Source organism: Branchiostoma floridae, chromosome 11 (assembly GCF_000003815.2).
Source record: "Branchiostoma floridae strain S238N-H82 chromosome 11, Bfl_VNyyK, whole genome shotgun sequence".
NCBI classification, from domain to species: domain Eukaryota; kingdom Metazoa; phylum Chordata; class Leptocardii; order Amphioxiformes; family Branchiostomatidae; genus Branchiostoma; species Branchiostoma floridae.
In genome coordinates, this window is record NC_049989.1 from 15,228,688 (window position 1) to 15,255,986 (window position 27,299).

At 41.7% G+C, this 27,299-nt stretch overlaps 3 protein-coding genes across 5 annotated transcripts in view; all 3 read left to right on the forward strand.

The window, feature by feature from the left end:
- Positions 1-27,299, forward strand: part of LOC118426380 (NACHT, LRR and PYD domains-containing protein 12-like) — a 55,009-nt gene that overhangs the window by 16,855 nt on the left and 10,855 nt on the right. The window contains exon 1 of one of the 2 annotated variants that reach the window (XM_035835729.1): positions 21,185-21,720. The exons of the other annotated variant lie outside the window; for it this stretch is intronic. The gene's annotated coding sequence lies outside the window, so the exon portion shown is untranslated. Of the gene's footprint in view, positions 1-21,184; positions 21,721-27,299 lie in introns of those variants that run through there. 2 annotated transcript variants of the gene reach the window in all.
- Positions 4,530-20,574, forward strand: LOC118426379 (NACHT, LRR and PYD domains-containing protein 12-like). The gene is made up of 6 exons (XM_035835728.1): positions 4,530-4,766; positions 14,681-14,803; positions 15,201-15,767; positions 17,064-18,557; positions 19,037-19,185; positions 19,619-20,574. Exons 1-5 carry the CDS (start codon positions 4,667-4,669, stop codon positions 19,150-19,152), a joined length of 2,400 nt encoding a protein of 799 aa, XP_035691621.1. The 5' UTR covers positions 4,530-4,666; the 3' UTR covers positions 19,153-19,185; positions 19,619-20,574.
- On the forward strand, positions 13,048-27,108 carry LOC118426382 (NACHT, LRR and PYD domains-containing protein 12-like). 2 transcript variants are annotated; one of them, XM_035835733.1, is made up of 8 exons: positions 13,048-13,191; positions 14,177-14,439; positions 22,752-22,851; positions 22,970-23,092; positions 23,513-24,079; positions 24,229-25,700; positions 26,189-26,339; positions 26,835-27,108. In XM_035835733.1, the coding sequence occupies exons 2-6, from the start codon at positions 14,188-14,190 to the stop codon at positions 24,945-24,947; spliced, it is 1,761 nt and encodes a 586-aa protein (XP_035691626.1). In that variant the 5' UTR covers positions 13,048-13,191; positions 14,177-14,187; the 3' UTR covers positions 24,948-25,700; positions 26,189-26,339; positions 26,835-27,108. The 2 variants fall into 2 exon arrangements, with proteins under 2 accessions (XP_035691626.1, XP_035691625.1); XM_035835732.1 differs by lacking the exon at positions 22,752-22,851 and having other exon boundaries at positions 14,177-14,539.

Here is a 27,299-nt window from a genome sequence, read left to right on the forward strand (position 1 = left end):
CAAACCCCCTAATTTAGAAATAGACTAGTCCTGTGACCTCATCCTGTGACCGGATTCTGGTGCTAGAATCTTGGAGAAAGGACACAATAAACCATGTGCTCCTCAAAATGTCTAGTGTGTGGCTAGTTATTTACAAGTTCTCAATAGCCTTACCACCGGCTCATAACAAATGGCGTCACGGACACGGAGAGGAATTGTAATGACGGTCAGCACAGTATAGAGGAACAGAACTGTATCCAACGCTCCAAAACTCACAACAGAGCTCAGAAGTCTTCCACCATGTCCACAGCCGCAGTGGGAGGGCGAGATCGATTGGAACACTCTGTCACTATACTCCAAGGACAAACCTTACCACCGGCTCATAACAACCACCATACTGTTTACTCCAACGCACTGTAGTACCTGTCAAGTAAAGATCAGTAAACAGCGTGTACAATGCAGTGTATAGTAAAGTGACTTGTAGTAAAATTTATCGTTTCCTCAAACACCTGCCTTTGTTTAAACAACGGGAGTACTGAGGGATATGATACATGTAACATCCATTGGCATAATACCGGTCGGTTTACTGCAATTTCTCAAGCAATGCTAATTTGGCAAATGATCAACGCATCATTTTCTCCAGTTACATGTTGCTGTTACAGCTTACCTTTGCCACTTCTTCTGTGTAAATTATTTTGTCTCTATGGCCCTGCTAAAAACATAATATCGTAATTGTAACACGCCGCGGAATTGCACGGAGAACGGGCGCGTGGTTGGAAGGGGGTGCACTATACCGGCCGAACGAAACACGGCACAATTAACTGCCGCTATGTACCTTTATACATCCTCTGTTGTTCCTTTCCTTCCTGTTAGTAGCTGCACAAAACAAAAATCTGCATGAACATACAAAAAGTCATGAGAAAATGGGCGTATACTGACAAGAATTTTCATTTAATTTTGGTCCGTCACAACCGCTATGACGTAAAATTTTACTGCTGGCCGTAGCATTAAAAAGGCGGCATAATGGCGGCGTACGATCAATTTGACCCATTCGGCCGTAGATCCGGGCGATAATGCAACGGTTCCTCACACTTTTACACGAGTTGTAGGTCACCAAAAGAAATTCAAGATTGCTGTTGAATCATGCTCGTCTTGTGCCGTGAGCACATGTGATTATTATCTACAAATCTGGCGATGAACGTGACAGTGTGTTTGTCCCACGACGAGCTCGCCTGCCCCGAAAATGACCTGAAAACTTTTGGCCTTGTTGTCTTCGAATGCATTGTTATCGATGCTTTGTAAATTATGTATTGGACACCTAGATGTCTGAAGTGTGCATACCTCAGAAATAACTATTGTTGCATGTGTAGATCTCTTTAAGTTCCACTATTTTTAATCGACCGGTATAAGGCTTATGACCGGTATTATGCCAATGCATGTTATCACCAAGATATATATAATGGCTCGGTCTAAAATGAATTTCTTGAACTTGAAGATAAACCACAACCGTAAATTCTTAATTTTAATGGTGAATACCTTTGAAAGTAATATATACACAAGTATATCGTGGAGCAGATAAATGGCGAAACATCTGCCTTGTCTGCCCATCACCTACCCACCATTTCATCCCCGCAGAACATTGTCCTCTGTTAACGTTATAATGTAACTTTGCTCAATTTGTTAGAACGTAACTATGATGACAAAACGACCTTAACATGTATGATCGCGACAAACCCTGGACATGCAAACCCAACTGTTATAACCATAGTCATTAGTGCTAGGGACTATCCAGAATAGGAGGCACCTGGGATAGCTTTACTATACCTTACCGTAACTTAAGCCTTACCTCACGCTCAGAAAAGAGAAAACGCACGAACTGAGCTGTTCTTTTAGTAGTCCAATGGGAAATTCTAAAGTCTCTCTGCAATCTACCAAGTTCTACTATCAGGTGATCGGCTTCACTCCCAGATTATGGTGTCGATCACGGCACGTACAGCTCCAGGCCAAAGGTCACCTACGTTTCAAAACACCTGGCGGTTAATGAATAAATGAATGAATGAATGAAGACCTTTATTGCACATTTTTGCCACACCGGGCTAAGTACAGGTCATAATAAGGCATGTTGAAAAGTTACAGTTAACAGTTAACAAAATGAGACTATTGCTGGATAAATTCAACTTCTCCTCGCTTTTCTGCACATAATATTAACGTTATATTATGTTTTATGATCGATGGTTTGTCTAATTGCACTTGGAATGTCTAGTTGCTTTTCTACAGAACTTAGGTGAATGAAATAAGGAAGTTGGTTTTGTATAACCTTATACAGTTCATTTCTCTATTGCGTTGTTTTCTCAGTGAGTATTCTATGGTACTTGGCCCAGAACCCAGAGGTCCTGGGTTTGTATCCAGTCATGCTACCGAACCCGTGCCCTTGGGAAAGGCATTTGATACGACTTTCCTCATTACACCCAGGTGTAAATATGGGTACCTGACTTCGGTTTTGGACGTCCAAGGCGGTGACAGGAGTGGGATGGGTTCTGCCTTCCAATATCGTGGTCGAGACACTCTGGGCAATAACTTACTGTGCATTCGTACTTCAATAATAATAATAACAATACCAATAGCGTACTGTTCATTGATTACCTTCTGTCAACCTTTTGAATATGGCAAGGCCAATAAGTTACTAACTCGATTACAGTGTCACATTGTCTTTGTCTGTCTTAAATCAAACCAAATCAATAAAGATAAAGCGGACGATGTCCACTATCTTATAGGTCTTACGTTTCACTGACTAGTCGACTTTAACCCTTACTCTAAGCGCTATGTCAAATCCGTCGAACGCAGGGACGCCGTTAACGTTAACTTGCCGCAGCTTCAATACCATTACTATTAAAGGTCGTATCTCACTGCACTTGGGGCACCGGTGCGGCACTGCGAGGTTCGAAAGATTACAGAGATGAAGAACGAATTTTCTCACGTTTTATACATTTTTGTTATCTTCTAAGTCATACTTTAACGTATTACGCGATATCTAGATTATAACAAATTGGCGAAAGCAGTCCGTAGATTGCCGTGAGACAAGCCTGTTAGATCACTGAGGACGACCTAGCGTGCGTTTTCTCTCTTCTTAAGTTACGTGAGGAATACAGGCAGTGGAGCTACCCACAGTGAAGCTGGCCACGCTTGTCACCGGGCTGCGTCACTCACAAGTACGTGACCGTTTTTATCAGTTAACTATTGTCATATGGCACATCGATATCTTACGGGCCTTTCGTCATTCTGTTGAGGTTAAAAGTAAAGTACGCATTATAGAATGATAGAAAATACAGGCGGAGAAGACCTAGCGTTTAGCGAAGGAACAGATTGAATGGATAGGTGAGCGTGATCTCCAAGCAGATGATGTGTGATCTCTGGTAGCATTTTTAAAAGTATCAAAAGCAGAGGAGTGTAGTCGGCCTTGGCTTACCTTGGACTGTGTTTGGCTACCGGTACTAGACACTCCTTTCCCGGCTTCACTCCTCTGCCAGCTTTTGATACTACCTTATGCTACCGTAGGATCTGCTTGGTTAAGGTGAGTTGGCTTTTTACTGGTTGTAGATCAAACATGGTGGATTTCTGTAACTGCGTCATGTGCCACAGAACGTGAGAGTCTAAAGTCTAAGTCTAACTGGGTGGGTGTCGGGAACACGCCAGAGGGTGGAACTTCTAGTAATTTCTGAAAAATCTTCTCAGTGTTTGGAAGGTTGCCTATGCGACGCCTTAAGATTAAGGAAGACTCAACGTGGACGGTTGTGGTTAGTCTTAGATTTAAGGGGAGTCGTTTTAAGAAAACTTTTTAATTTGGCTACGTGCGGACAAGCTCCGGAAATCGATTATGTTAATAAACAACACCTTTGTATGACGTACATAGAATTTTGATACGCCGCGGTGCTCTTTTGCAAGCAAATGTTAAGACAAAGGTACCATGCAAACTTCTTATTATAATAATTGATCTCCAGATTGAAATAATCTCCAGATTTTAAGAAGAATCTTCAGATTTTCTGGGAAATTTGAAGATTCTTCTTAAAATCTGGAGTTTTCCAAAAAATCATGGAAATTGAGTATGGAGTATTGAGTATCATGGAAGTTTTGCACAATGTATCAACTTCATAGGTATTACCTACCCTGTAAAGGGTTAGAAATGCTTGTTCAATGTTCAATATTTGTCCAAAGTTAATTCTGCAGGTACTTTGGGAAAACGATGGGTTTACTGCATACTATGCGCACACATGCTAGTGTAAACAGTGCATAGTAATACCACAGAACAGAATTTTAGTCGGCCGCTCTGTTGATTTCACGCAAAGTCTGAGAAGCAAAGCATTAGATGAGTGTGGACTTAGGTGAAGATTTCTTTATTTTACCAACAGTCCTGCCTAAAATGGGTCAGAAAGCGTCAAAGCCAACAAAAACCAGGTCTCAGAGTTTGACCAAAGGAAAAAGAAGGAAAGCCGAAGGTCCGCCACACCAAACGAGACCGCGGTCGGAAGAAACAAGAGAACATGGCGGAGATGCTGACGTGAGAAGCAATGTCTTGGACAATGAGGAACCAACAAACATCGCTCCTAGCCTTGACAATGAGGGTGAGGAAGGGGTCGGTACGTGTAAGGCCACTGACGTCGATCTTCATCATGATCAGGAATCCTACGACATGGCCTTACTAGCGCTGGATCAGGGGAGAGACACTCAAGTCTTGGACGGCGGGCGTGAATGCTACAATGACGGAGACGTGGTGGCGTTCTCAGAAACAGGTAGAAGAAATTATATTCCAGACATTTAAATTTCATGACCATATTTGTCCTTCCACATATACATTAGACGAACTCATTTTATTTTGTACAAATAGTTGCCTTTCTGTGCTTTGTACAGAAAATGCAGTGACCCAAATCACAAACTCTGGTCAAGTGAGCGGCCAAGGCAACAAGGTGATCAACATTGGGCCCCATTCCACCGTCACTATCTTCGATGGAACATCCGATGAACCTAACGCAGGTGAGCGCTTAATAAAAAGGGTTACTGATGGCTCAATAAATCAAAGAAATAACCAAGCATGTGAACTTACTGAGTTGGTGAGGTCATTAATGAATGAAGACCTTTATTGTACATTCATACCCACTGGGTTTAGTACAGGTCACAACAAATGATACAACATGATATAATGATACAATGAATCTACACTACTCAAGGATCGTATTCTACTGCGTACATTCGGCTTCTTCTCGTTTCTTTGTGATATTGAAAATGTAAGAACAGATATGCTTTATAAGTAAAGGTTTGTCTAGATTCATAAGGAATATAAAATTGTCTATATTACTTAGTTGTATGAAGTAGGGGAACATGGATTCTATTAGTCTGTAGAGTTCAGCTCTCTCTTTCTTGTACAAACTACATTCTACTACAAAATGATGTTCGTCTTCTAACTTATCTAGATTGCAGTATCTACATATTCGTTGTTCTAGAGGAGTGCGGTTATGTCTTCCGGTTTCGATGTGTAATTTGTGGCAACTGACTCGTAGTTTTGTGACGGCCGTCCTGTGCCGAATATTGTCAATATCCAGGTATTGTTCCACATTATAAGTGGACTTGAACGGTCTGTAAGACCTCAATTTGTTTTTAGCGGATCCACCTTTGTTGTCATTGTGTATCTCTCTTAGAAAAGTTTGAAAATAAATGTCTTTCAGACGCTGATTGATAGAATTGATAATTTGAGACGAATTTGTATTGTGCTGTAGAGGACAATGCCATACATAACCATAGCCGCATTCCTCCAGTGACTGGCGAACTCCTGACGCCCAACACTTGGCTCCAGCCTTGTCTAAATCTATCTGGCAAGAAAGAGCGTCTGACTGGAAACTGTCTGCTGGTACTTTCTGGCGAAGTCTAATTAAGTGTTTAATAGCATTTAGGGAGGCTTCCAAATGAATGGGGAACCTCCCTAACTCGGCTCTAGCGGCGAGGCCACTTGTGGATCTTGGCACGTGTAGGGTTTGCTTACAGAATTTTAGATGTAATGTTTCAATAGGACAGGATTTGGGGCTTTTAACAGAACCCCAGATTTCCGATCCATATAGAATTATGGGCTTAACACATGTATCAAAAAGTTTGTTTCTGACAGACAAAGGAGCATCGGCTTTGTCTAGGGATTGATTTATCCCGAATAAAGCTTTCAGACCCTTACTGTACAAGTGTTTGTTGTTCGCCTTGAAAGTACTTATTAATGTACAGTTAAAAGAGCAGAGGGTCTAATATTGTACCCTGTGGAACCCTACTGGCGACCTTGACGGCTTCATATGTTCCGCCATCAAAGGCAACCCACTGTGTCCTCTCCTCAAGGAAGGAATGTCATTACACTATTTGGAGAAATAATATCCAAATTTAGCGAAACGACTTCTACCATTTAGCCAAAAAACTCCTACCATGTAGTGAAACAATTTGCCATGTAACCAAATCTACCAATCGAATCAAATCGAACTGACAATGTAGCGAAACGACCTAGTACATGCAATGTAAAATTAAAACCAATCGTCAATTTGTTTGACTTTTTTCCAGTTCCCAACACTGACAGTCCTGAAGATTTTCCCCTCGCTCAATGTCAAGATTCACTTAAGTCGTATTTCAAGACAAGACTGAGTTACCTTCAACCACTAGCGTGGAATGAAGAGGTTGAGATTAAGATTGAAGACATCTTCACGACTGTAGACCTCGTGACGCGAACACAACAGGGAGGACACATTGAACGGCGCGCCCTCCCCTCTACTGTCGACGCCTTGACTGCCAGGCCCGATTGTCCCCAGCCCCGGCGCATTTTGGTCGAAGGTAACGCAGGGATAGGGAAGACAACTGAAGTTTCTAAACTCGCTTTTGACTGGGCAGAGGGGCGCTCTCCAGTTCTGGAAAAGTATGATCTGGTTTTCCCGATCGCACTGCGGAAGGTTGGCGAGTCACAGTCCCTCACAGAGTGCATCTTCGACCAACTCCTACCAGAAGACGTGCCGTTTCAAGAGTCGGACTTAGAAACGTACTTGAAGGGGAATGACCGAGTCTTGATCATTCTCGACGGCTTCGACGAGTGGGCTAGGCATGAAGGGCATGACGTCACCAAACTTCTGACTGGTAGGCGATCCATTTCATACACAACATGAATGGGTGCCCTGCCCCCATGTGAGGACTAACATTGAACAACTGTTCTAAACAGGAACTAGAAAGACCGACATTTGCTTGAGAGCAAATTCAGCATTGAGGTCATTGGCCCCTGTGACCATTGGAAAATGACCCAAAAAATCATTTTGAAGTGGTTCCTGCCAAAAATCATTCATGGGTCATTTGAATAAATATCTAGTGTACCCCTGTAGCAAAACTTAGGCCATTGGTTGTAAACCAGTGAACAGGAGCCAAATGTGGCCTTTTTTGTAAAATGAATGGACTTTTCTAGCACACCCCATGTAAAATTGCAAAATAGACCAGTCCAAAGATACACCCACTGAAACACTATATACTGGCATACAGTTCTGCAAGTGAAAAAGCTGAACATGGGGTCAACGACCTTGACGTCATTGATCCTGTGGCCATCGGAAAAATGACCCAAAATATCCCCCTTAAATCGTTTTGAAGTGGTTTATGCCAGAAATAATACATGTGTACATGAGTCATTTGAATGAATATGTAGTGCAGCCCTGTACCAAAATTTAGGTCATTTGGTTGCAAAACCAGTGTACAGGAGCCAAAAGTGTCATTTTTTTGTCAAAAAATGACCACAAAATCGGAAAATTACGCATTTAGTTGTACTGTATGCCAAAAGTGTTGAATCCATGTGCGCATATATAAAGTACACTTCTATGCCAGATTTCAGCTCAATTGGTTGTAAAACCAGGGTACAGGAGCCAAAAATGTCCTTTTTTGTCAAAAAATGGCCAAAGGCATTTTGGTGTACTGTATTCCAAAACAGTTATTGACTTCATGTGGGCATATGATCAAGGCACCTCTGTACCAAATTTCAGGTCATTCTGATGTAATTCCATGGTACAGGGGCAAAAATATACACATTTGGTCTAAAAATTGCCAAAAAAACTTCAATCTAAAACTAAAATCAATTTAGGGGCAGATATAAAAAACTCTGGGGGTATTGTCCCACTCTACCCTTGTGCCAAATTTCAAGTCATTCGGTTCAGGAACGACGGAGATACCGTGTTTTGAAGATTTGACAGGAGAAAGAAAGAAAGAAGAAGAAGAAACATTACGAGTACAATATATTTCACCGTAGCTATGGTATGGCTGTAATATAATTACAAAGACAATATTTTCAGCCATATCTATGGTATGGCTGAAATATAAGTACAAAATATCAACGTTGGTCAGACAATTTTGAATTCTTTCCTTCTTTTTAGGTAAGATTTTCTGTGACTGTTGCCTGTTGGTGACCACCAGACCTTCCCACACCCCTCAGCTCCATCGTCTAATGCGCGCATATATGCGTCCAGATACACAGGTGGAGATCACGGGCTTCAGTCAGGACAACATCCGCACTTACGTCCACAGGTTCTTCACGGGAGACGAGGCCAAGGCAGCAGCCTTAGTCAGCAAAATGGACTCCTCCCTAATCCCCACAGGAATTATGGCAACACCAATACTGCTTTTGTTGACCTGCATGATGTGGGAAGAGAAGCAGGATTTGGTGTTTGGAGGTCGAATCTTTCCCCTTTATGATGAGCTAGTTTCCTTCACCATAAGGCGACATTGTGTTAGGAACAACGTTGGTTCAAACCAAGATATTCCCGACAACATCAGAGACGCGTTGTTGTGTGCCGGGGCTCTTGCTTTCAATGGCTTGATAGAGAATAATCTTGTATATAGCAAAGAATATGTGGTTAAGTATTGTGGTGAAGAAAGTTTGCAGGAGCTTGTGTTGTTGGGGATCCTTCATAGACAAGAAAGTCCCTCCAGACTCAACCCTTCTGACCAGTTTTCTTTTTCCCACAAAACGATGCAGGAATATTTCGCAGGGTTGTATTTCGCAAAAAGGCTTCAAGACGAAGCAGCACAAAAGCCAACACTGAACACGTACCTAAAAACGGCTCAAAGTGTGCGTGACTTGGAAAACATGGTCATTTTTGCATGTGCGAGGTTAGGACCTGAAGCAGATGTTATGTTGGCTCATCTTGTCAAAATCTACCATGAGGACGTAGAATATTTGTCTAGTGGCTTTCCAAAACTTTTGTACTTATCCCGTTCTGAGTATTCTAAATGTCGGGCTTCGGGGACTGAAGAAGGGTTTTTGAGTCCTACTGATTTAGCTTACTTTCGCTACCAGACATACATGGAGATCGCACTGTTGTGCTTCTACGAAAGTGGTTGTCTCACACAGGTAGAGAACATCTTTCCAGCCAAAGGTGTTATTCAGTTTTCAGGTGTAGGCCCTCGTGTCTACAACGCCTTGGAACACGTTCTGAACAAAATTCAACCCCAATCCCTTAGAAGTATAAAATCCCTCAGGTTGATGCGTACCACGCAATGCTTTGTCAGTCCCGTCATTGACTACTTGAAGATGATGAATTTGTCTGAGTTGATCCTTTTTGATGCTTGTCTTGGAGGTCATGACCCCAACACAGGACCTTGTGCCCGCCTGGCACAACAGCTGCCTTACCTCACAAATTTGAGGAAGCTTGATTTGTCTTGGAACGATCTTCTCTGCTCAGACCTACTTGTGTTATTGCCTTCCTTGAAGATGTTGGTGGAGCTTGAAGAGTTGTATCTCTCTGGTAACAAACTAACAGGTTGTGGAAAGGAAATCTCAGAATTGCCAAGCTCCTTAAGGAACCTCAAAGTCCTGAAGGTGTCATATTGCGATCTTAGTCTGGAGGACGTTCTTCAAATAGGTAAGCGCACGCTCTTATCCATCTCATTGTTTTACATCAAGACCTTTCTAGAATTCCTTATTCATGCACCACTTGCCTGGTACAAAATTGATGAAACGTGTTGTCTACTGTTTAAAAGTACTTTTCAATTAATTTTTGAATTAATTAATTTATTTATTTATTTGCAAATCCATGCCCGTAGGCTAATTGCAATGATACAGACAGTGAAAAGTAACAAGTGTCTATTCTAAATACACACACGTCGGCTATCTATGTACATGCTTCTACTTTCTTTACTGGGTGGTTTGACTTCTTCTTTGGAGGCAGTGGCTGATGAAAAGTCCCACTTCTTTAATGATTAGTGGGTTCTGTGATGTTAACAGAAATATAGTTTTTTTGAGGTCTACTAACTACAGATTAATAATCTAACGATCTCATGTTTTCCAAGTAATTTGTATCTCATTGGAATGCAACTATTTACAAAGAAGTCTCTTATTAACATAATTTGTATTAGAATCACCTGTTGAATAACAAATATACTTCTTCATATTTGCTCATTAAGTATGTGTTAATGAAGTCAAAATTTACATTACCATTGCCAAGTCTCATCCAGACCTACATACCATGTATCAAGTCAGACAATCCATCCAGGTATCCTAGAGTTATGTTAACAGACGGATAGACACACACAAACACGAACAGTCCAGACAGCATAACACTTTGGGCGAGGGTACTAATGCTGTTGTTTTCAATTTATGAAACAGCCACTGCAGTGGTGCAGTACTGCCCAAAGATGAAAGTGTTTGACTGGCGAGCCAATATGACAGGTCCGGACGACGGCTATCGGAAAGTTCGGGACGTTCTCAGGGGCTTAAAGTTATGACCTACTGGAGAGAGTACTAGAAAATCCTCTATCAGGTATGTGGCATCATTCCATGGGTACGTAGCCTGAGATGTGCATGTATGTACTGATTGAATTGAAATTACAGCAAAGGGCACGCAAAACTGTATCTCCAAGCATAGGGTAGGCTTTGGCTGACATTTTAGACGCTTTGTCAGCCTATTCTGTCAGCTTTTCTTCACAAAATCTGACAAAATGGGAAGGCCTTACAGACAATCGTGTATAATATTCATATACCGAACCAATGCTTGTTATCAAAACCTGTGGAGGTACAACTATTGTCAATATTGGGCGATCTAGTGTATTTCTATATTGTTTAATTGTTTATTATAAAGTAACGTTAGTATTATAATATTAAGAAGTCCAAAAAGGTGTGCCTTTGGGAACACCACTAATGCATGTTCTTTTAATTAATAAATCCGCAAGTATTCAACAAAACCTGATAACTGTGTCACCATTCTGCACCTGGAGTTACTATTTATCAAACTGCTATAAAATGACGGTCTTTCAACATATTTTTTCCTCCAGGAATCAATGGTTCATGGGCAGCCCGAACCTTCATCCTAGATCCCACACACCATTCGTCAGTCCAGCACCCGTCATGCGTAAGGCAACGTCAAAATCCAAACACTAACTTAGTCTTTCACCCAATGTTTTCTGCAGCTGTATAGGCTATTTCCACTTATTATGTACATTTGATTTATGAATCATGTAGTCAGTTATTAGTCATTTAGGGTGACAGAAATTGAAGTCAAGGTCCTCATCTACTTCGTGCACTATTTTTAATCAAAATGTTATCCATGAACTATCAGAGTTCTCACCATAGCTTTAATGATACTGGAATGAAAAACTGTCATTAGCTAGTCTAACAATTGTATATACATACTTTTAGTGACTTTAAAGGATAGGACTGTATGTAAAGGTTTGCACAGTTTGACTGTAAAGATAACCCTTGGTAACTTTTCACTCCATACAACTGCAAATAACAACCTAACAGCACCGGACTATCAAATAATGAAGAAAAGCAACAAATATTGAAACAAACTACATTGTGTATTGTCAAGAGAGTCTTAGAAAACTGAAGTGGACGGTATTTATGGAGATCAGAGACAAAAAAATGGATCAGTGCGTGTATGGGAATACCATTATGTCATATAATCTCATTCCATTGTATATACGTGCATTTACAATAACTGCTAATACATGTATATATATGTATATGAGATAATTATAAGTTAGCCAAGATACACTGAAAACAACAAACTCTAAAAATACATACATCTGTATTGTCTATTTTCGTGTACCTTTTCATCACAGTGTTAACGTTACTGGTACAAACTACCGTGAGGATTTGAGATATTTGACAGATTGATGAAAATTGTAGGACTAATAAGTTTTTGTAAAGTAACAGTAACGTACCAAAGACGTGAACACAAAATTTTAAACAAAAGTACGACTTCTATGATCCTATACTTTGCCAAATGATGCCAACCTTTACTGATACATGTGTATATTCTAAATGTTTATTACCTACACCAAGATTATGTTTTCATAAGTGTGTGTGTGTGTGTGTGTGTGTGTGTGCGTGTGTGCGTGTTTGTGTGTGTGTGTATGTCTAATTGTCAAAATGTGAAAATATCATTAAAGTCGATATGATCAGTGAACAACTTCCAAAACATATCTAGACGTCTCCACAGGAATGTACACTTTTACGACGTAAGACGCTTTCGCTTTACGTTTTTTATTGATTTGCTTTAAGACAAGCAAGGACACTGTGGAAATACACTCCAGTTAGTAACTTATCTTAGCAGTGCCATACGCAAAAGACATATAAAGGTAATCCTATAGCCATTTTATAGGGGCCATAGGGGCCATAGGGGCAGTGTCTCATGCACGATATTGAAAGGCAGAGCCATTCCCACTCCTTTCACCGCGTTTTGAATCCCCAAACGAAGTCAGATACCCATATTTACACCTGGGTGTAGTGGGAAAAGTCGAGTTAAATGCTTTCCCAAGGTCACAGGACCGGTAGCATACCAGGATGGAACTCAGGACCTCTGGGTTAGGTTCTTGACCGAATACCCTTGTCCTTTTTCTTAATTGTTCATCCGCATATAAGAATATGTGGCACCAGACCACACTGAGAACTCAACGTCGTACGATTCTTGAGACACAACTACAGACATTTGTATGATTTTGCCCACATCGTTCTAAGCAAAGCAAGAACCGCCAGGTGTTTTGAAACGCAGGTGACCTTTGCCCCGGAGCTGTATTGTGTACAATAACCAGGAAGAGAAACGCGCTTCGCTTGACAGTCGTCCTCGGTAAATTGCAGTGGGATTTAGAATTGTACATGCCCCTTGGACCACTAAGGACAACCTGTTGTGCGTTTTCTCTTTCTGAGCGTGAGGTAAGGCTATAGAGGTACGTATTCCCCGTTAAAACCCCACTCCGGATACTGCTTACGTTGACAAGCTTAGAGCAGTTTAGAGTGCAGTGCAAGGGGTACATCTTATGCAGTGTAAGTACATGGTCTATTCGTGTGACGTTGATAAACTGAGCATTGATCTAACCCAAGACACAGATCAGCAAAGGAACAATGTCCTGTGGGGATCAAATGGTGGGTAGGAGACGAGCAGACAAGGCAGATACAACAGTGAGGTTCAAGTACCACCAAACTACGTTAAAGAGGGCTGACAGGAATTTGGCATGATCGCTTGTTTGGCGGTACTTGAACCCCACTGTTACACAGAAAACGTGACTTCTAAGAATTTTCCCGCTGCAAGAAATAACTGTTCGTGTGTTCGAAAGGTTTTCAACCTTAGAATTAAGCATTTTGTATACGGCAGTGAATTCATTTTACGGAACTTGTTGGTCTGGTTACGTGGGGAAACCCCCTCCCCCATATCTCCCCGGGGATAACGAATACGTTCAACAACAACACCTTTGTATGGCCATAGTATGACATGTGAAATGTGATACGTCTGATTAATATTGTGTCCGAGGTGTGTAAACAAAGTTGAAAGACGCTGTCGTTTGGGAACACGGCAGGTATTACTGCATGCCATTGTACACTGCAGCGTGTATACTGTAAATGCATTTAAGTTCGCGGGGATTTAATTTCGCGGTAGCGGGAAAAAATGACTTTTCGCGGTGGATTTAATTTCGCGGTAACACCATATACTGCAGTCTAATACCTTAATAGAAAAATGTTCGCGGTGGATTTAATTTCGCGGTAAAGTGGTCGCCGCGAAAACCGCGAACATTAATCCACCGCGAACATTTGTGCATTTACAGTACTGTAGTACAGTGGTCAGTAAAGAGCACATTGATTTCATGCATAAATCCAGGAAGCAGCAAGTTAGATGAGTGTGGACTTAGGATAAGATATCTTTGTTTTTACCAACAGTCCTGCCTAACATGGATCAGAAAGTGTCAAAGGCAACGAAACCGAGGTCCCTGAGTTTGCTCGAAGGACGAAGAAGGGAAGACGAAGGACAAAGTCTGCCACACCATTCGGAACAAAGTGCAAATGTTGACGTGAGAAACAACGTCTTGGACAATGCCGAACCTACAAACATCGCTCCCATCCTCGGCAATGAGGATGAGGAAGGGGTCGGTACGTGTAAGGCCACTGACGTCGATCTTCATCATGATCAGGAATCCTACGACATGGTCTTACTAGCGCTGGATCAGGGGAGAGATACTCAAGTCTTGGACGGCGGCCAGAAATGCTACAATGACGGAGACGTGGTGGCGTTCTCAGAAACAGGTAGAAGAGACGATATTTCAGACATTTATATTTCATGACCATATTTGTCCTTATTCCACTTAGACAGCATGTGTGTAAATAATAATTGGAAGAGTTTATTGTAGCCAGACGTAAACTACTACCTTTTTGTGTTTTGTACAGAAAATGCAGTGACCCAAATTACAAACCCAAGTCAAGTGAGCGGTCAAGGCAACAAGGTGATCAACATTGGACCCAATTCCACTGTCACTATCTTCCACGGAACATCCGATGAACCTAACACAGGTGAGCGCTTGATGAAAGTGTAGTATGTCAGTGCAGAGTAACAGCTCTTGAGTAAACCAATGGTGAGGTTTGCTTGAGTTGTTCGTTTATGTATGTGTATGTATACAGAAAGCACACTATAGATTTCGCGTTAGGTAAACGGTCGTTTCATTGCAACGTTAGTTCGCTACAGTCACTTCGCCACAAGGCGGTGGTCGTTTCAAATGCAATGATTTCTGCAGATACATATTATGTGATGGTAGGGTAACGATTTCTATTCAAGTTGGTGTAGCTACAGGACTCCTACCATGGTGAAATAACTTCCCATTTAGCGAAACGTGTTGTAGCAAACTGACAATGTAGCAAACGACCTAGTACCTGTGGCCTTCGTCTCAAGTTTCTTTGACTTCTTTTTCAGTTCCCGGCATTGACAGTGCCCCTGAGGATTTCCCCCTCGCTGAATGTCAAGATTCACTTAAGTCATATTTCAAGACAAGACTGAGTTACCTTCAACCACTAGCGTGGAATGAAGAGGTTGAGATTAAGATTGAAGACATCTTCACGACTGTAGACCTCGTGACGCGAACACAACAGGGAGGAAACATTAAACGGCGCGCCCTCCCCTCTACTGTCGACGCCTTGACTGCCAGGCCCGATTGTCCCCAGCCCCGGCGCATTTTGATCGAAGGTAACGCAGGGATAGGGAAGACGACCGAAGTTTCCAAACTCGCGCTTGACTGGGCCGAGGGGCGTTCTTCTGTACTGGAGAAGTATGATCTGGTTTTCCCGATCGCACTGCGGAAGGTTGGCGAGTCCCAGTCCCTCACAAACTGTATCTTCGACCAACTCCTGCCAGAAGACGTGCCGTTCCAAGAGTCGGACTTAGAAACGTACTTGAAGGGGAATGACCGAGTTTTGATCATTCTCGATGGCTTCGACGAGTGGGTTATACATGAAGGGCATGACGTCACCAAACTTCTGACTGGTAGGCGATCCATTTCATACATAACATGAATGGGTGCCCTGCCCCCATGTGAGGACTAACATTGAACAACTGTTCTAAACAGGAACTAGAAAGACCGACATTTGCTTGAGAGTAAATACAGCATTGAGGTCATTGACCCTGTGGCCATTGGAAAATGACCCAAAAAAATCATTTTGAAGTGGTCCCTGCCGAAAATCATACATTCACAGAGTCATTTGAATAAATATCTAGTGCACCCCTGTAGCAAAATTTAGGCCATTGGTTGTAAACCAGTGTACAGGAGCCAAATGTGGCCCTTTTTGTAAAATGAATGGACTTTTCTAGCACACCCCATGTAAAATTGCAAAACAGACGAGTCCAAAGATACACCCACTGAAAGACTTTATACTGGCATACAGTTCTGCAAGTGAGAAAGCTGAACATGGGGTCAACGACTTTGAGGTCATTGACCCTGTGGCCATCGGAAAAATGACCCCAAAAATAATAAAAAAAACGTTTTGAAGTGGTTTATGCCAGAAATAATACATGTGTACATGGGTCATTTGAATGAATATGCAGTAGTGCACCCCTGTACCAAAATTTAGGTCATTTGGTTGCAAAACCAGTGCACAGGAGCCAAAAGTGTCCTTTTTTTGTCCAAAAAAATGACCAAAAATCGGAAATTTAGGCATTTAGTTGTACTGTATGCCAAAAGTGTTATTGAATCCATGTGGGCATATATAAAGTACACTTCTATGCCAGATTTCAGCTCAATTGGTTGTAAAACCAGGGAACAGGAGCCAAAAATGTACTTTTTTGTCAAAAATGGCCAAAAGCATTTTGTTGTACTGTATTCCAAATCTGTTATTGACTTCATGTGGGCATATGATCAGCACCTCTGTACCAAATTTCTCTGTACCAATGTAATTCCATGGCCATGGCACAAGGGCAAAAATATACACATTTGGTCTAAAATTGCCAAAAAAACTTAATTAAATCATTTTAGGGGCAGATATGAAAAAAATGAAAAAAACAACAACTGAACTCTGGGGGTATTGGCCCACTCTACCTTGCCAAATTTCAAGTCATTCGGTCCAGGAACAACGGAGATACCGTGTTTTGAAGATTTGACAGGAGAAAGAAAGAAATAAGAAGAAGAATAAACATTACGAATACAATATATTTCACCATAGCTATGGTATGGCTGCAATATAATTACAAAGACAATATATTTCACCATAGCTATGGTATGGCTGAAATATAAATACAAAATATCAACATTGGTCAGACAATTTTGAATTCTTTCCTTCTTTTTAGGTAAGATTTTCCGCGACTGTTGCCTGTTGGTGACCACCAGACCTTCCCACACCTCTCAGCTCCATCGTCTGATGCGCGCATATATGCGTCCAGATACACAGGTGGAGATCACAGGGTTCAGTCAGGACAACATCCGCACTTACGTCCACAGGTTCTTCACGGGAGACGAGGCCAAGGCAGCAGCCTTAGTCAGCAAAATGGATTCCTCCCTAATCCCCACAGGCATTCTGGCAACACCAATACTGCTTTTGTTGACCTGTATGATGTGGGAAGAGAAGCAGGATTTGGTGTTTGGAGGTCGAATCTTTCCCCTTTATGATGAGCTAGTTTCCTTCACCATAAGGCGACATTGCGTTAGGAACAACGTTGGTTCTGACAAAGGTATTCCTGACAGCATCAGAGACGCATTCTTGTGTGCCGGGGCTCTTGCTTTCAATGGCTTGATAGAGAATAGGCTAGTATATAGCAAAGACGATGTGGTTAAGTATTGTGGTGAAGATAGTTTGCAGGAGCTTGTGTTGTTGGGGATCCTTCATAGACAACAAAGTCCCTCCAGACTCAACCCTTCTGACCAGTTTTCCTTTTCCCACAAAACGATGCAGGAGTATTTCGCAGGGTTGCATTTCGCAAAAAGGCTTCAGGACGAGACAACAGAAAAGTCCATTCTGAACACGTACCTAAAAACGGCTCAAAGTGTGCGGGACTTGGAAAACATGGTCATTTTTGCCTGTGCGAAGTTAGGACCTGAAGCAGATGTTATATTGTCTCATTTTGTGAAAATCTACCAAGAGGAAGTAGAACATTCGTCCAGTGGTAGGCGTCCACCCTTTTCGTACTTTTCGCATTCTGAGTATTCTAAATGTCGGGTTGCGGGGAATGAAGAAGAGTTTTTGAGTCCTTTTCAGTTGGCTTTCTTTCGCTACCAGACATACATGGAGATCGCATTGTTGTGCTTCTATGAGAGCGGTTGTCTCTCACGGGTAGAGAACATCTTTCTAGCCAAAGGTGTTATTCAGTTTTCATATGCAGGCCCTCGTGTCTACAACGCCTTGGAACATGTTTTGAACGAGATTCCACCTCGATCCCTTAGAAGTATAAAATCGCTAAGGTTGGTCAATACTACGCAATGCTTTGTCAGTCCTGTCATTGACTACCTGAAGATGATGAGTTTGTCTGAGTTGGACCTTTGTGATGCTTGTCTTGGAGGTCATGACCCCAATACAGGACCTTGTGCCCGCCTGGCACAACAGCTGCCTTACCTAACAAGTTTGAGGAAGCTTGTGCTGTCTTTGAACAATCTTCTCTGCTCAGACCTACGTGTGTTATTGCCTCCCTTGAAGATGTTGGTGGACCTTGAAGAGTTGGATCTCGCTGGTAATTTTGAATTAGAAGGTTGTGGAAAGGAAATCTCAGAACTGCCATGCTCCTTAAGGAACCTCAAAGTCCTGAAAGTGCATTTATGCGGACTTAGCCTGGAGGATGGTCTACAAATAGGTAAGGGCATAATCTTATCCACCTCATTCTTTTACATCAAGACTTTTCTATAATTTCTTATTCATGTACCACTTGCTTGGTATAAAATTGATGAAACTTTTTGTCAACTGTTTAAATCTACTTAATAACCTTCCCGATCACGATCTCATATTTTTGCCAAGTAATTTTATCTCATTGGAATGCAAATAATATGCAAAGAAGTCTCTTATCAATATTATTTCTGTGTAAATCACATGTTGTATGACAAGTATCCGTCTTCTTATTGCCACGTTTGCTCATTAAGTACATTAGTGAAGTAAAAATTTACATCTCCATTTCCATGTCTCATCCAGACCTACATACCAAGTATCAAGACAATCCATCCAGGCATCCTAGAGTTATGTTAACAGACGGATAGACACACACAAACACGAACAATCCAGACAACTTAACATTCTGGGCGAAGATACTAATGCTGTTGTTTTCAATTTAACACACAGCTACTGCAGTGGTGCAGTACTGCCCAAAGATGAAGGATTTTTACTGGTACTGCAATGTGACAGATCAGATGGACGAAAGGGAAGTTTGGGATGCTCTCAGTGGCTTAAAGTCATGACCTACAGGAGAGAGTACTAGAAAATCCTGTCAGGTATGTGATATCATTCCATGGGTATGTGGCCTGAGATGTACATGTATGTACTATCAATTGAAATTACAGCACAAAGCACCAAAACTGTATCTCCAAGCAGAGGGTAGGCTTTGGCTTGTTTTGGATGACATTTTAGACACTTTGTCAGCCTATCCCGTCAGTTTTCTACATAAAAACATGCACCAAGCCAAAGCTTACAGATGTACAAGTAAATAGTATAATTGTAAATATTGGGCTGATGGATGTTTTCTATTTTTATGATACTGTTAAGAAGTCCAGGAAAAAGTCCAGGAAAGTTTGCCGTTGAGAACACCACTAATGGATTTTCTTTAATAAAGCCTTACAAAGGTACCTGATAACTGTTTTACATCTGTACAATTTGCAGCCAACACTACCTAACAACCACGTTATTTCAACATGTACTTTCCTCCAGGAATCAGTTACTCATGGTGGGCCCGGAGCTCCCTCCTCATCAGGCTCATACACACCATTCATTAGTACAGCACCAGACATGCTCAAGGCAAACTCCAAGCACTAACCAAGGACGTTCTATAACGTCCTGGCACTAAATTCAGTCTTTCACTTTATGTTTTCTGCGGCTGAATAGGCTGTTTTCACTTATGGATATTTGAGTTACAAATCTTGTAGTTATTTGGGGTGACAGATGTTAAAGTCAAGGTCCTCATCTACTTCGGTGGATGAACATTATAATTATCGTATGAGTTATGGAATACCCTTACCATTTTTGCCATGTCATTTCTGTAACAGAAGACGAGAACTCAAACAAACCAAAGACAAACTTAATAGTTCTTGCTGTCGTAAATAGTATGTTTGTTGACAAAAAATCACAAACCTTTTAGCTGAGGTTTTGATCAGACATGCAATGCAATGATACTGGGATAAAAACCTGTCAATAGCTAGTCTACATATAGTGGAAAAACTAAACTTTACTTAACCAACACCAAGTTTGATTGGGACTTACCCCAAATGTTGGCGTAGTCTACATATACATAGTGACTTTGTATAAGAATAGGACTGTATGTAAAGGTTTACACAGTTTGACTGTAAAGATAACCCTTGGTAACTTTTCACTGGATACAATTGCAAATAACAACCTAACAGCACTTGGCTATCAAATAGTGAAGAAAAGCAGCAAATATTGAAACAAACTACACATTGTGTATTGTCATGAGAGTCTTAGAAAACTGAAGTGGAAGGTGTTTATTGAGGTAGGAGACTATTGTAAATGGACAACTATCAGAGTATGTGTGGGAATACCATTATGTCATTATAACCCCCTTCCATTGTATACATGCACCTTTAGAACAATTACTAATATCTAAGATAATCATAAGGAAGCCAAAGTATAAAGAAAACTATAAAAATGCATACATCTGCTTTGTATATTTTTGCGCACCTGTTTATCACAGTGTTACTGGTACAAAAAACAGTGAGGATTTGAGAGGTTGGTAAAAATTCTTGCTTTTGTAAAGTAACAGAACTAGTCCCGAAGACGTGTTAAAAACAACAACAACAACAACAAAACTAGACTTCTACAACCCCATACTTTGCCAAATGATGCAAATCTTCACGACTGATATACATGTATTCTAAAATGTTTATTACCCATATCAAGGTTATGTTTTAATCCGCGTTTGTGTGTTTGTGTGCTTGTGTGTGTGTGTGTGTGTGTGTGTGTGTGTGTGTGTGTGTGTGTGTGTGTGTGTCGATTTGTTAAAATGTAAAAATACGTAAGACATTAACGTCTATTGGTCAGTGAACGATTCCCAAAATATAATTATCCAAAAGTCTTCATAGGACGTTTGCAACTTTAGACGTTTCCGCTTTGCTTTTTGTATTGATTTGATTTAAGACAGGCAAGGACAATGTGGCGATGCACTCTAGTTAGTAACTTATCATAACAGTGCCACATACAAAAGATTGACCTAAGATAAAGGTAATCCTATAGCCATTATATGGCCGTAGAGGCAGTACGTTAGTACACTGTGTCTCAGGCACAATATTGGAAGGCAGGACCCATCCCACTCCTTTCACCGCGTTTTGAATCCCCAGGCCGAAGTCAAATACTCATATTGACACGTGGATGTAGTGAGGAAAGTCGACTTAAATGCCTTTCCTAAGGGCACAAGATCGGTATAGCATAACAGGATTGGAACCCAGGGCTCTGGGCCGAATACCCTTGTGCTTTTTCTTAATTGTTCATCCGCATATAAGAATATGTGGCACCAGACCACACTGAGAACTCAACGTCGTACTATTCTTGAGACACAACTACGGACATTTGTATGATTTTGCCCACATCGTTCTAAGCAAAGCACTAACCGCCAGGTGCGAAACGCAGGTGACCTTTGCCCCGGAGCTGTATTGTGTACAATAGCCAGGAAGAGAAACGCGCCGCTTGACAGTCGTCCTCGGTAAATTGCAGTGGGATTTAGAATTGTACATGCCCCTTGGACCACTAAGGACAACCTGTTGTGCGTTTTCTCTTTCTGAGCGTGAGGTAAGGCTATAGAGGTACGTATTCCCCGTTGAACCCCACTCCGGGTACTTAGAGCAGTTTAGAGTGCAGTGTAAGTAGTACATCTTATGCAGTGTAAGTACATGGTCTATTCGTGTGACTCGTTCGATAAACTGAGCTAGCAATGATCTAACCCAAGACACAGATCAGCAAAGGAACAATGTCCTGTGGTGATCAAATGGTGGGTAGGTGACGAGCAGACAAGGCAAATACAACAGTGAGGTTCAAGTACCACCAAACTACGTTATAAAAAAAAATATAGGGCTGACAGGAATTTGGCATGATCGTTTCAAGTGTTTGGCGGTACTTGAACCCAACTGTTACACAGAAAACGTGACTTCTAAGAATTTTCCCGCTGCACGAAATAACTGTTCGTGTGTTCGAAAGGTTTTCAACCTTAGAATTAAGCATTTTGTATACGGCAGTGAATTCATTTTAGGGAACTTGTTGGTCTGGTTACGTGTGGAAACCCCCTCACCCAAATTTCCCCGGGGATAACGATTACGTTCAACAACAACACCTTTGTATGGCCATAGTATGACGTGTGAAATGTGATACGTCTGATTGTGTCCGAGGTGTGTAAACAAAGTTGAAAGACGCTGGCGTTTGGGAACACGGCAGGTATTACTGCATGCCATTGTACACTGCAGTGTAGTCGCACTGTGTATACTGTAGTACAGTGGTCAGGAAAGAGCACATTGATTTCATGCATAAATCCAGGAAGCAGCAAGTTAGATGAGTGTGGACTTAAGTTAAGATATCTTTGTTTTTACCAACAGTCCTGCCTAACATGGATCAGAAAGTGTCAAAGGCAACAAAACCGATGTCCCTGAGTTTGCTCGAAGGACAAAGGAGGGAAGACGAAGATCAAAGTCCGCCACACCATTCGGAACAAACTAGAGAACATGGGGCAAATGTTGACGTGAGAAGCAACGCCTTGGACAATGTCGAACCTACAAACACCACTCGTAGCCTTGGCAATGAGGATGAGGAAGGGGTCGGTACGTGTAAGGCCACTGACGTCGACATGGCCTTACTAGCGCTGGATCAGGGGAGAGACACTCAAGGCTTGGACGGCGGGCGTGAATGCTACAATGACGGAGACATTGTGGCGTTCTCAGAAACAGGTAGAAGAAATTATATTCCTGACATTTATATTTCATGACCATATTTGTCTTTCCACATATACATTAGAAGAACTCATTTTATTTTGTACAAATAGTTGCCTTTCTGTGCCTTATACAGAAAATGCAGTGACCCAAATTACAAACCCAAGTCAAGTGAGCGGTCAAGGCAACAAGGTCATCAACATCGGGCCCCATTCCACCGTCAACATCTTCCACGGAATATCCGATGAACCTAACACAGGTGAGTGCTTGATAAAAAGGCTTACTGATGGCTCGATAACTCAAGCAGTAGTCAGCAAATAGTCAAACATGTGAATCTACGGAGTTAGTAAAAACATTAATGTACAGTAGAAAGAGCAGAGGGCCTAACACTGTACCCTGTGGAACTCCAGGGGTGACCTTGACGGCTTTTTATGTTTCGCCATCAAATACAACCCTCTGTGTTCACTCCGCAAGGAAGAAATGTCTTTACACTTTTTAGACATTAAATAACATCCAAATTTAACAAAACTACTTCTACCATGCATCCAAACGACTCCTACCATGTAATGAAACAATTTGCCATGTAGCCAAAGGTACTGTATCGAACTGACAATGTAGCGAAACGACCTAGTACATGCTATGTATAACCCTTCGTCATTTTGTTTGACTTTTTTTTCAGTTCCCAACATTGACAGTACCACTGAAGATTTTCCCCTGGCTCTATGTCAAAATTCACTTAAGTCGTATTACAAGACAAGACTGAGCTACCTTCACCCACTAGCGTGGAATGAAACTTTCACCATGAAGATTGAGGACATCTTCACGACTGTCGACCTCTTGACGCGAACACAACAAGGAGGAAACATTGAACGGCGCGCCCTCCCCTCTACTGTCGACGCCTTGACTGCCCGCCCCAATTGTCCCCAGCCCCGGCGCATTTTGATCGAAGGTAACGCAGGGATAGGGAAGACGACCGAAGTTTCCAAACTAGCTTTTGACTGGGCCGAGGGCAGGTCTCTGATTCTGGAAAAGTATGATCTAGTTTTCCCAATCGCGCTGCGGAAGGTTGATGAGTCCCAGTCCCTCACAGAGTGCATCTTCGACCAACTCCTACCAGAAGATGTGCCGTTTCAGGAGTCGGACTTAGAAACGTACCTGAAGGGGAATGACCGAGTCTTGATCATTCTCGACGGCTTCGACGAGTGGGCCAGACTTAAAGGGCATGACGTCACCAAACTTCTGACTGGTAGGCACTTCATTTCAAATATAGTTCAACATAACATGAATGGGTGTCCTGGCCCTATGTCAGGGCTGACATTGAACCGATTCTCTAAACAGGAAATACAAAAAATCAACATTGGCGAGCCTTAGTGCAAATCCTCCCCTTCCTTTCAGGTAAGATTCTCCGTGACTGTTGCCTGTTGGTGACCACCAGACCTTCCCACACCCCTCAGCTGCAGAGTCTGATGTGTCCGGACACACAGGTGGAGATCACGGGCTTCAGTCAGGACAACATCCGCACTTACGTCCACAGGTTCTTCACGGGAGACGAGGCCAAGGCAGCAGCCTTAGTCAGCAAAATGGACTCCTCCCTAATCCCCACAGGCATTCTGGCAACACCCATACTGCTTTTGTTGACCTGCATGATGTGGGAAGAGAAGCAGGATTTGGTGTTTGGAGGTCAAATCTTTCCCCTTTATGATGAGCTAGTTTCCTTCACCATAAGGCGGCATTGCGTTAGGAACAACATTGGTACAGACCAAGGTATTCCTGACAACATCAGAGACGCACTTTTGTGTGCCGGGGCTCTTGCTTTCAATGGCTTGATGGAGAATAATCTTGTATATAGCAAAGACAATGTGGTCACGTATTGTGGTGAAGACAGTTTGCAGGAGCTTGTGTTATTGGGGATCCTTCATAGACAAGAAAGTCCCTCCAGACTCAACCCTTCTGACCAGTTTTCCTTCTCCCACAAGACGATGCAGGAATATTTCGCAGGGTTGCATTTCGCAAAAAGACTTCAGAACCAGACAGCAGAACTGAGCACGTACCTAAAAACGTTTCAAAGTGTGCGGGACTGGAAAACATGGTCATTTTTGCCTGTGCCAAGTTAGGACCCGAAGCAGATATCATATTGGCTCATCTTGTCAAAATTTACCAAGAGGAGGTAGAACAATTTTCTGATAGCTTCAGTGTTTGGCTTTTAAGGAATGTTCCCTTTTATCTTTATTCTGAATGTCGGGTTTCGCGGAATGAAGAAGAGCTTTTGAGTCCTTCTCAGTTGGCTTTCTTTCGCTACCAGACATACCTGGATATTGCACTGTTGTGCTCCTACGAGAGCGGTTGTCTCTCACTGGTCGACAGCATCTTTCTCGCCAAAGGTGTTGTTCAGTTTTCAGATGTAGGCCCTCGTGTCTACAACGCCCTGGAACATGTTCTGAACAAAATTCAACCCCAATCCCTTAGAAAATTAAAATCCCTCTGGTTGGTCAATACCATGCAATGCTTTGTCAGCCCTGTCATTGGCTACCTGAAGATGATGAATTTGTCTGAGTTGAACCTTCGAAGTGCTTGTCTTGGAGGTCATGACCCCAATACAGGACCTTGTGCCCGTCTGTCACAACAGCTGCCTTACCTAACAAGTTTGAGGAAGCTTGTGTTGTCTTTCAATAATCTTCTCTGCTCAGACCTACTTGTGTTATTGCCTTCCTTGAAGATGTTGGTGGAGCTTGAAGAGTTGTATCTGTCTGGTAACAACCTAGCAGGTTGTGGGAAGGAAATCTCAGAACTGCCGTGCTCCTTACGGAACCTCAGGGTCCTGAAGGTGTATCGCTGCGAACTTAAAACGGAGGGCGTTGTTCAAATAGGTAAGGGCATGATCTTATCCACCTCATTCTTTTACATCAAGACTTTTCTTTAATTTCTTATTCATGTACCTCTTGCTCGGTACAAAATTGATGAAACTTTTTGTCAACTGTTTAAATCTACTTAATAACCTTCCCAATTAGTTTCACGATCTCATATTTTTGCCAAGTAATTTTATCTCATTGGAATGCAAATAATATGCAAAGAAGTCTCTTATCAATATTATTTCTGTGTAAATCACATGTTGTATGACAAGTATCCGTCTTCTTATTGCCACATTTGCTCATTAAGTACATTAATGAAGTCAAAATTTACATTGCCATTTCCAAGTCTCATCCAGACCTACATACCAAGTATCAAGACAATCTATCTTGGTATCCTAGAGTTATGTTAACAGACGGATAGACACACACAAACACGAACAATCCAGACAGCATAACATTCTGGGCGAAGGTACTACTAATGCTGTTGTTTTCAATTTAACACACAGCCACTGCAGTGGTGCAGTACTGCCCAAAGATGGAAGAGTTTGACTGGGACTACAATTTGACAGATCAGAAGGACAAAAGGAAAGTTCGGGACTTTCTCAGTGGCTCAAAGTCATGACCTACAGGAGAGAGTACTAGAAAATCCTCTGTCAGGTATGTTGCATATTCCCAAGGGTATGTGGCCTGAGATGTACATGTATGTACTATCAATTGAAATTACAGCACAAAGCACCCAAAACTGTACCTCTAAGCAGAGGGTAGGTTTTGGATGACATCTTATAGACGATTTTTCAGCCTATTCTGTCAGTTTTTCTACAAAAATGGGAAGGTCTTACATACAGTCGTGTATGAAATTCATATACCGAAACAAAGCATGTCATCAGAACCTGTAGATGTACAAGTATATTGTACATAACACTGGGCGAACTAGTGTATTTCTATATTGTTTATTATAACGTTACGTTAGTATAATTATAACAATAAGAAGTCCCAAAAGGTATGCCCTTGGTAACACCACTAATGCATGTTCTTTTAATTAAGAAAATCCTCATAAGTTTTCAACAAAACCAGATAACTATGTCACCATTCTGCATCTGAAGTAACTAACTGCTATAAAATGACAGCCTTTCAACATATTTTTTCCTCCAGGAATCAATGGTTCATGGGCAGCCCGAACCTTCCTCCTAGATCCCACACACCATTCGTCAGTCCAGCACCCGTCATGCGTAAGGCAACAACAAAATCCACGCACTTAGTCTTCCACCCTATGTTTTCTGCAGCTGAATAGGCTGTTTCCACTCAATTTGTACATTTGAGTTATGAATCATGTTGTCAGTTATGAGTCATTTGAGGTGACAGAAGTTAAAGTCAAGGTCCTCATCTACTTTGTGCACTATTTTGGAATCAAAATGTTATACATGAACTATCAGAGTTCTTACCATAGCTTTTATGATGCTGGAATAAAAGCCTGTCATTAGCTAGTCTACATATTCAAAGTGTCTTGTATAAGGATAGGAGTGCATGTATAGGTACACAGTTTGACTGTAAAGATAACCCTTTATAACTTTTCACTAGATACAATTGCAGGTAACAACCTAACAGCACTGGACTATC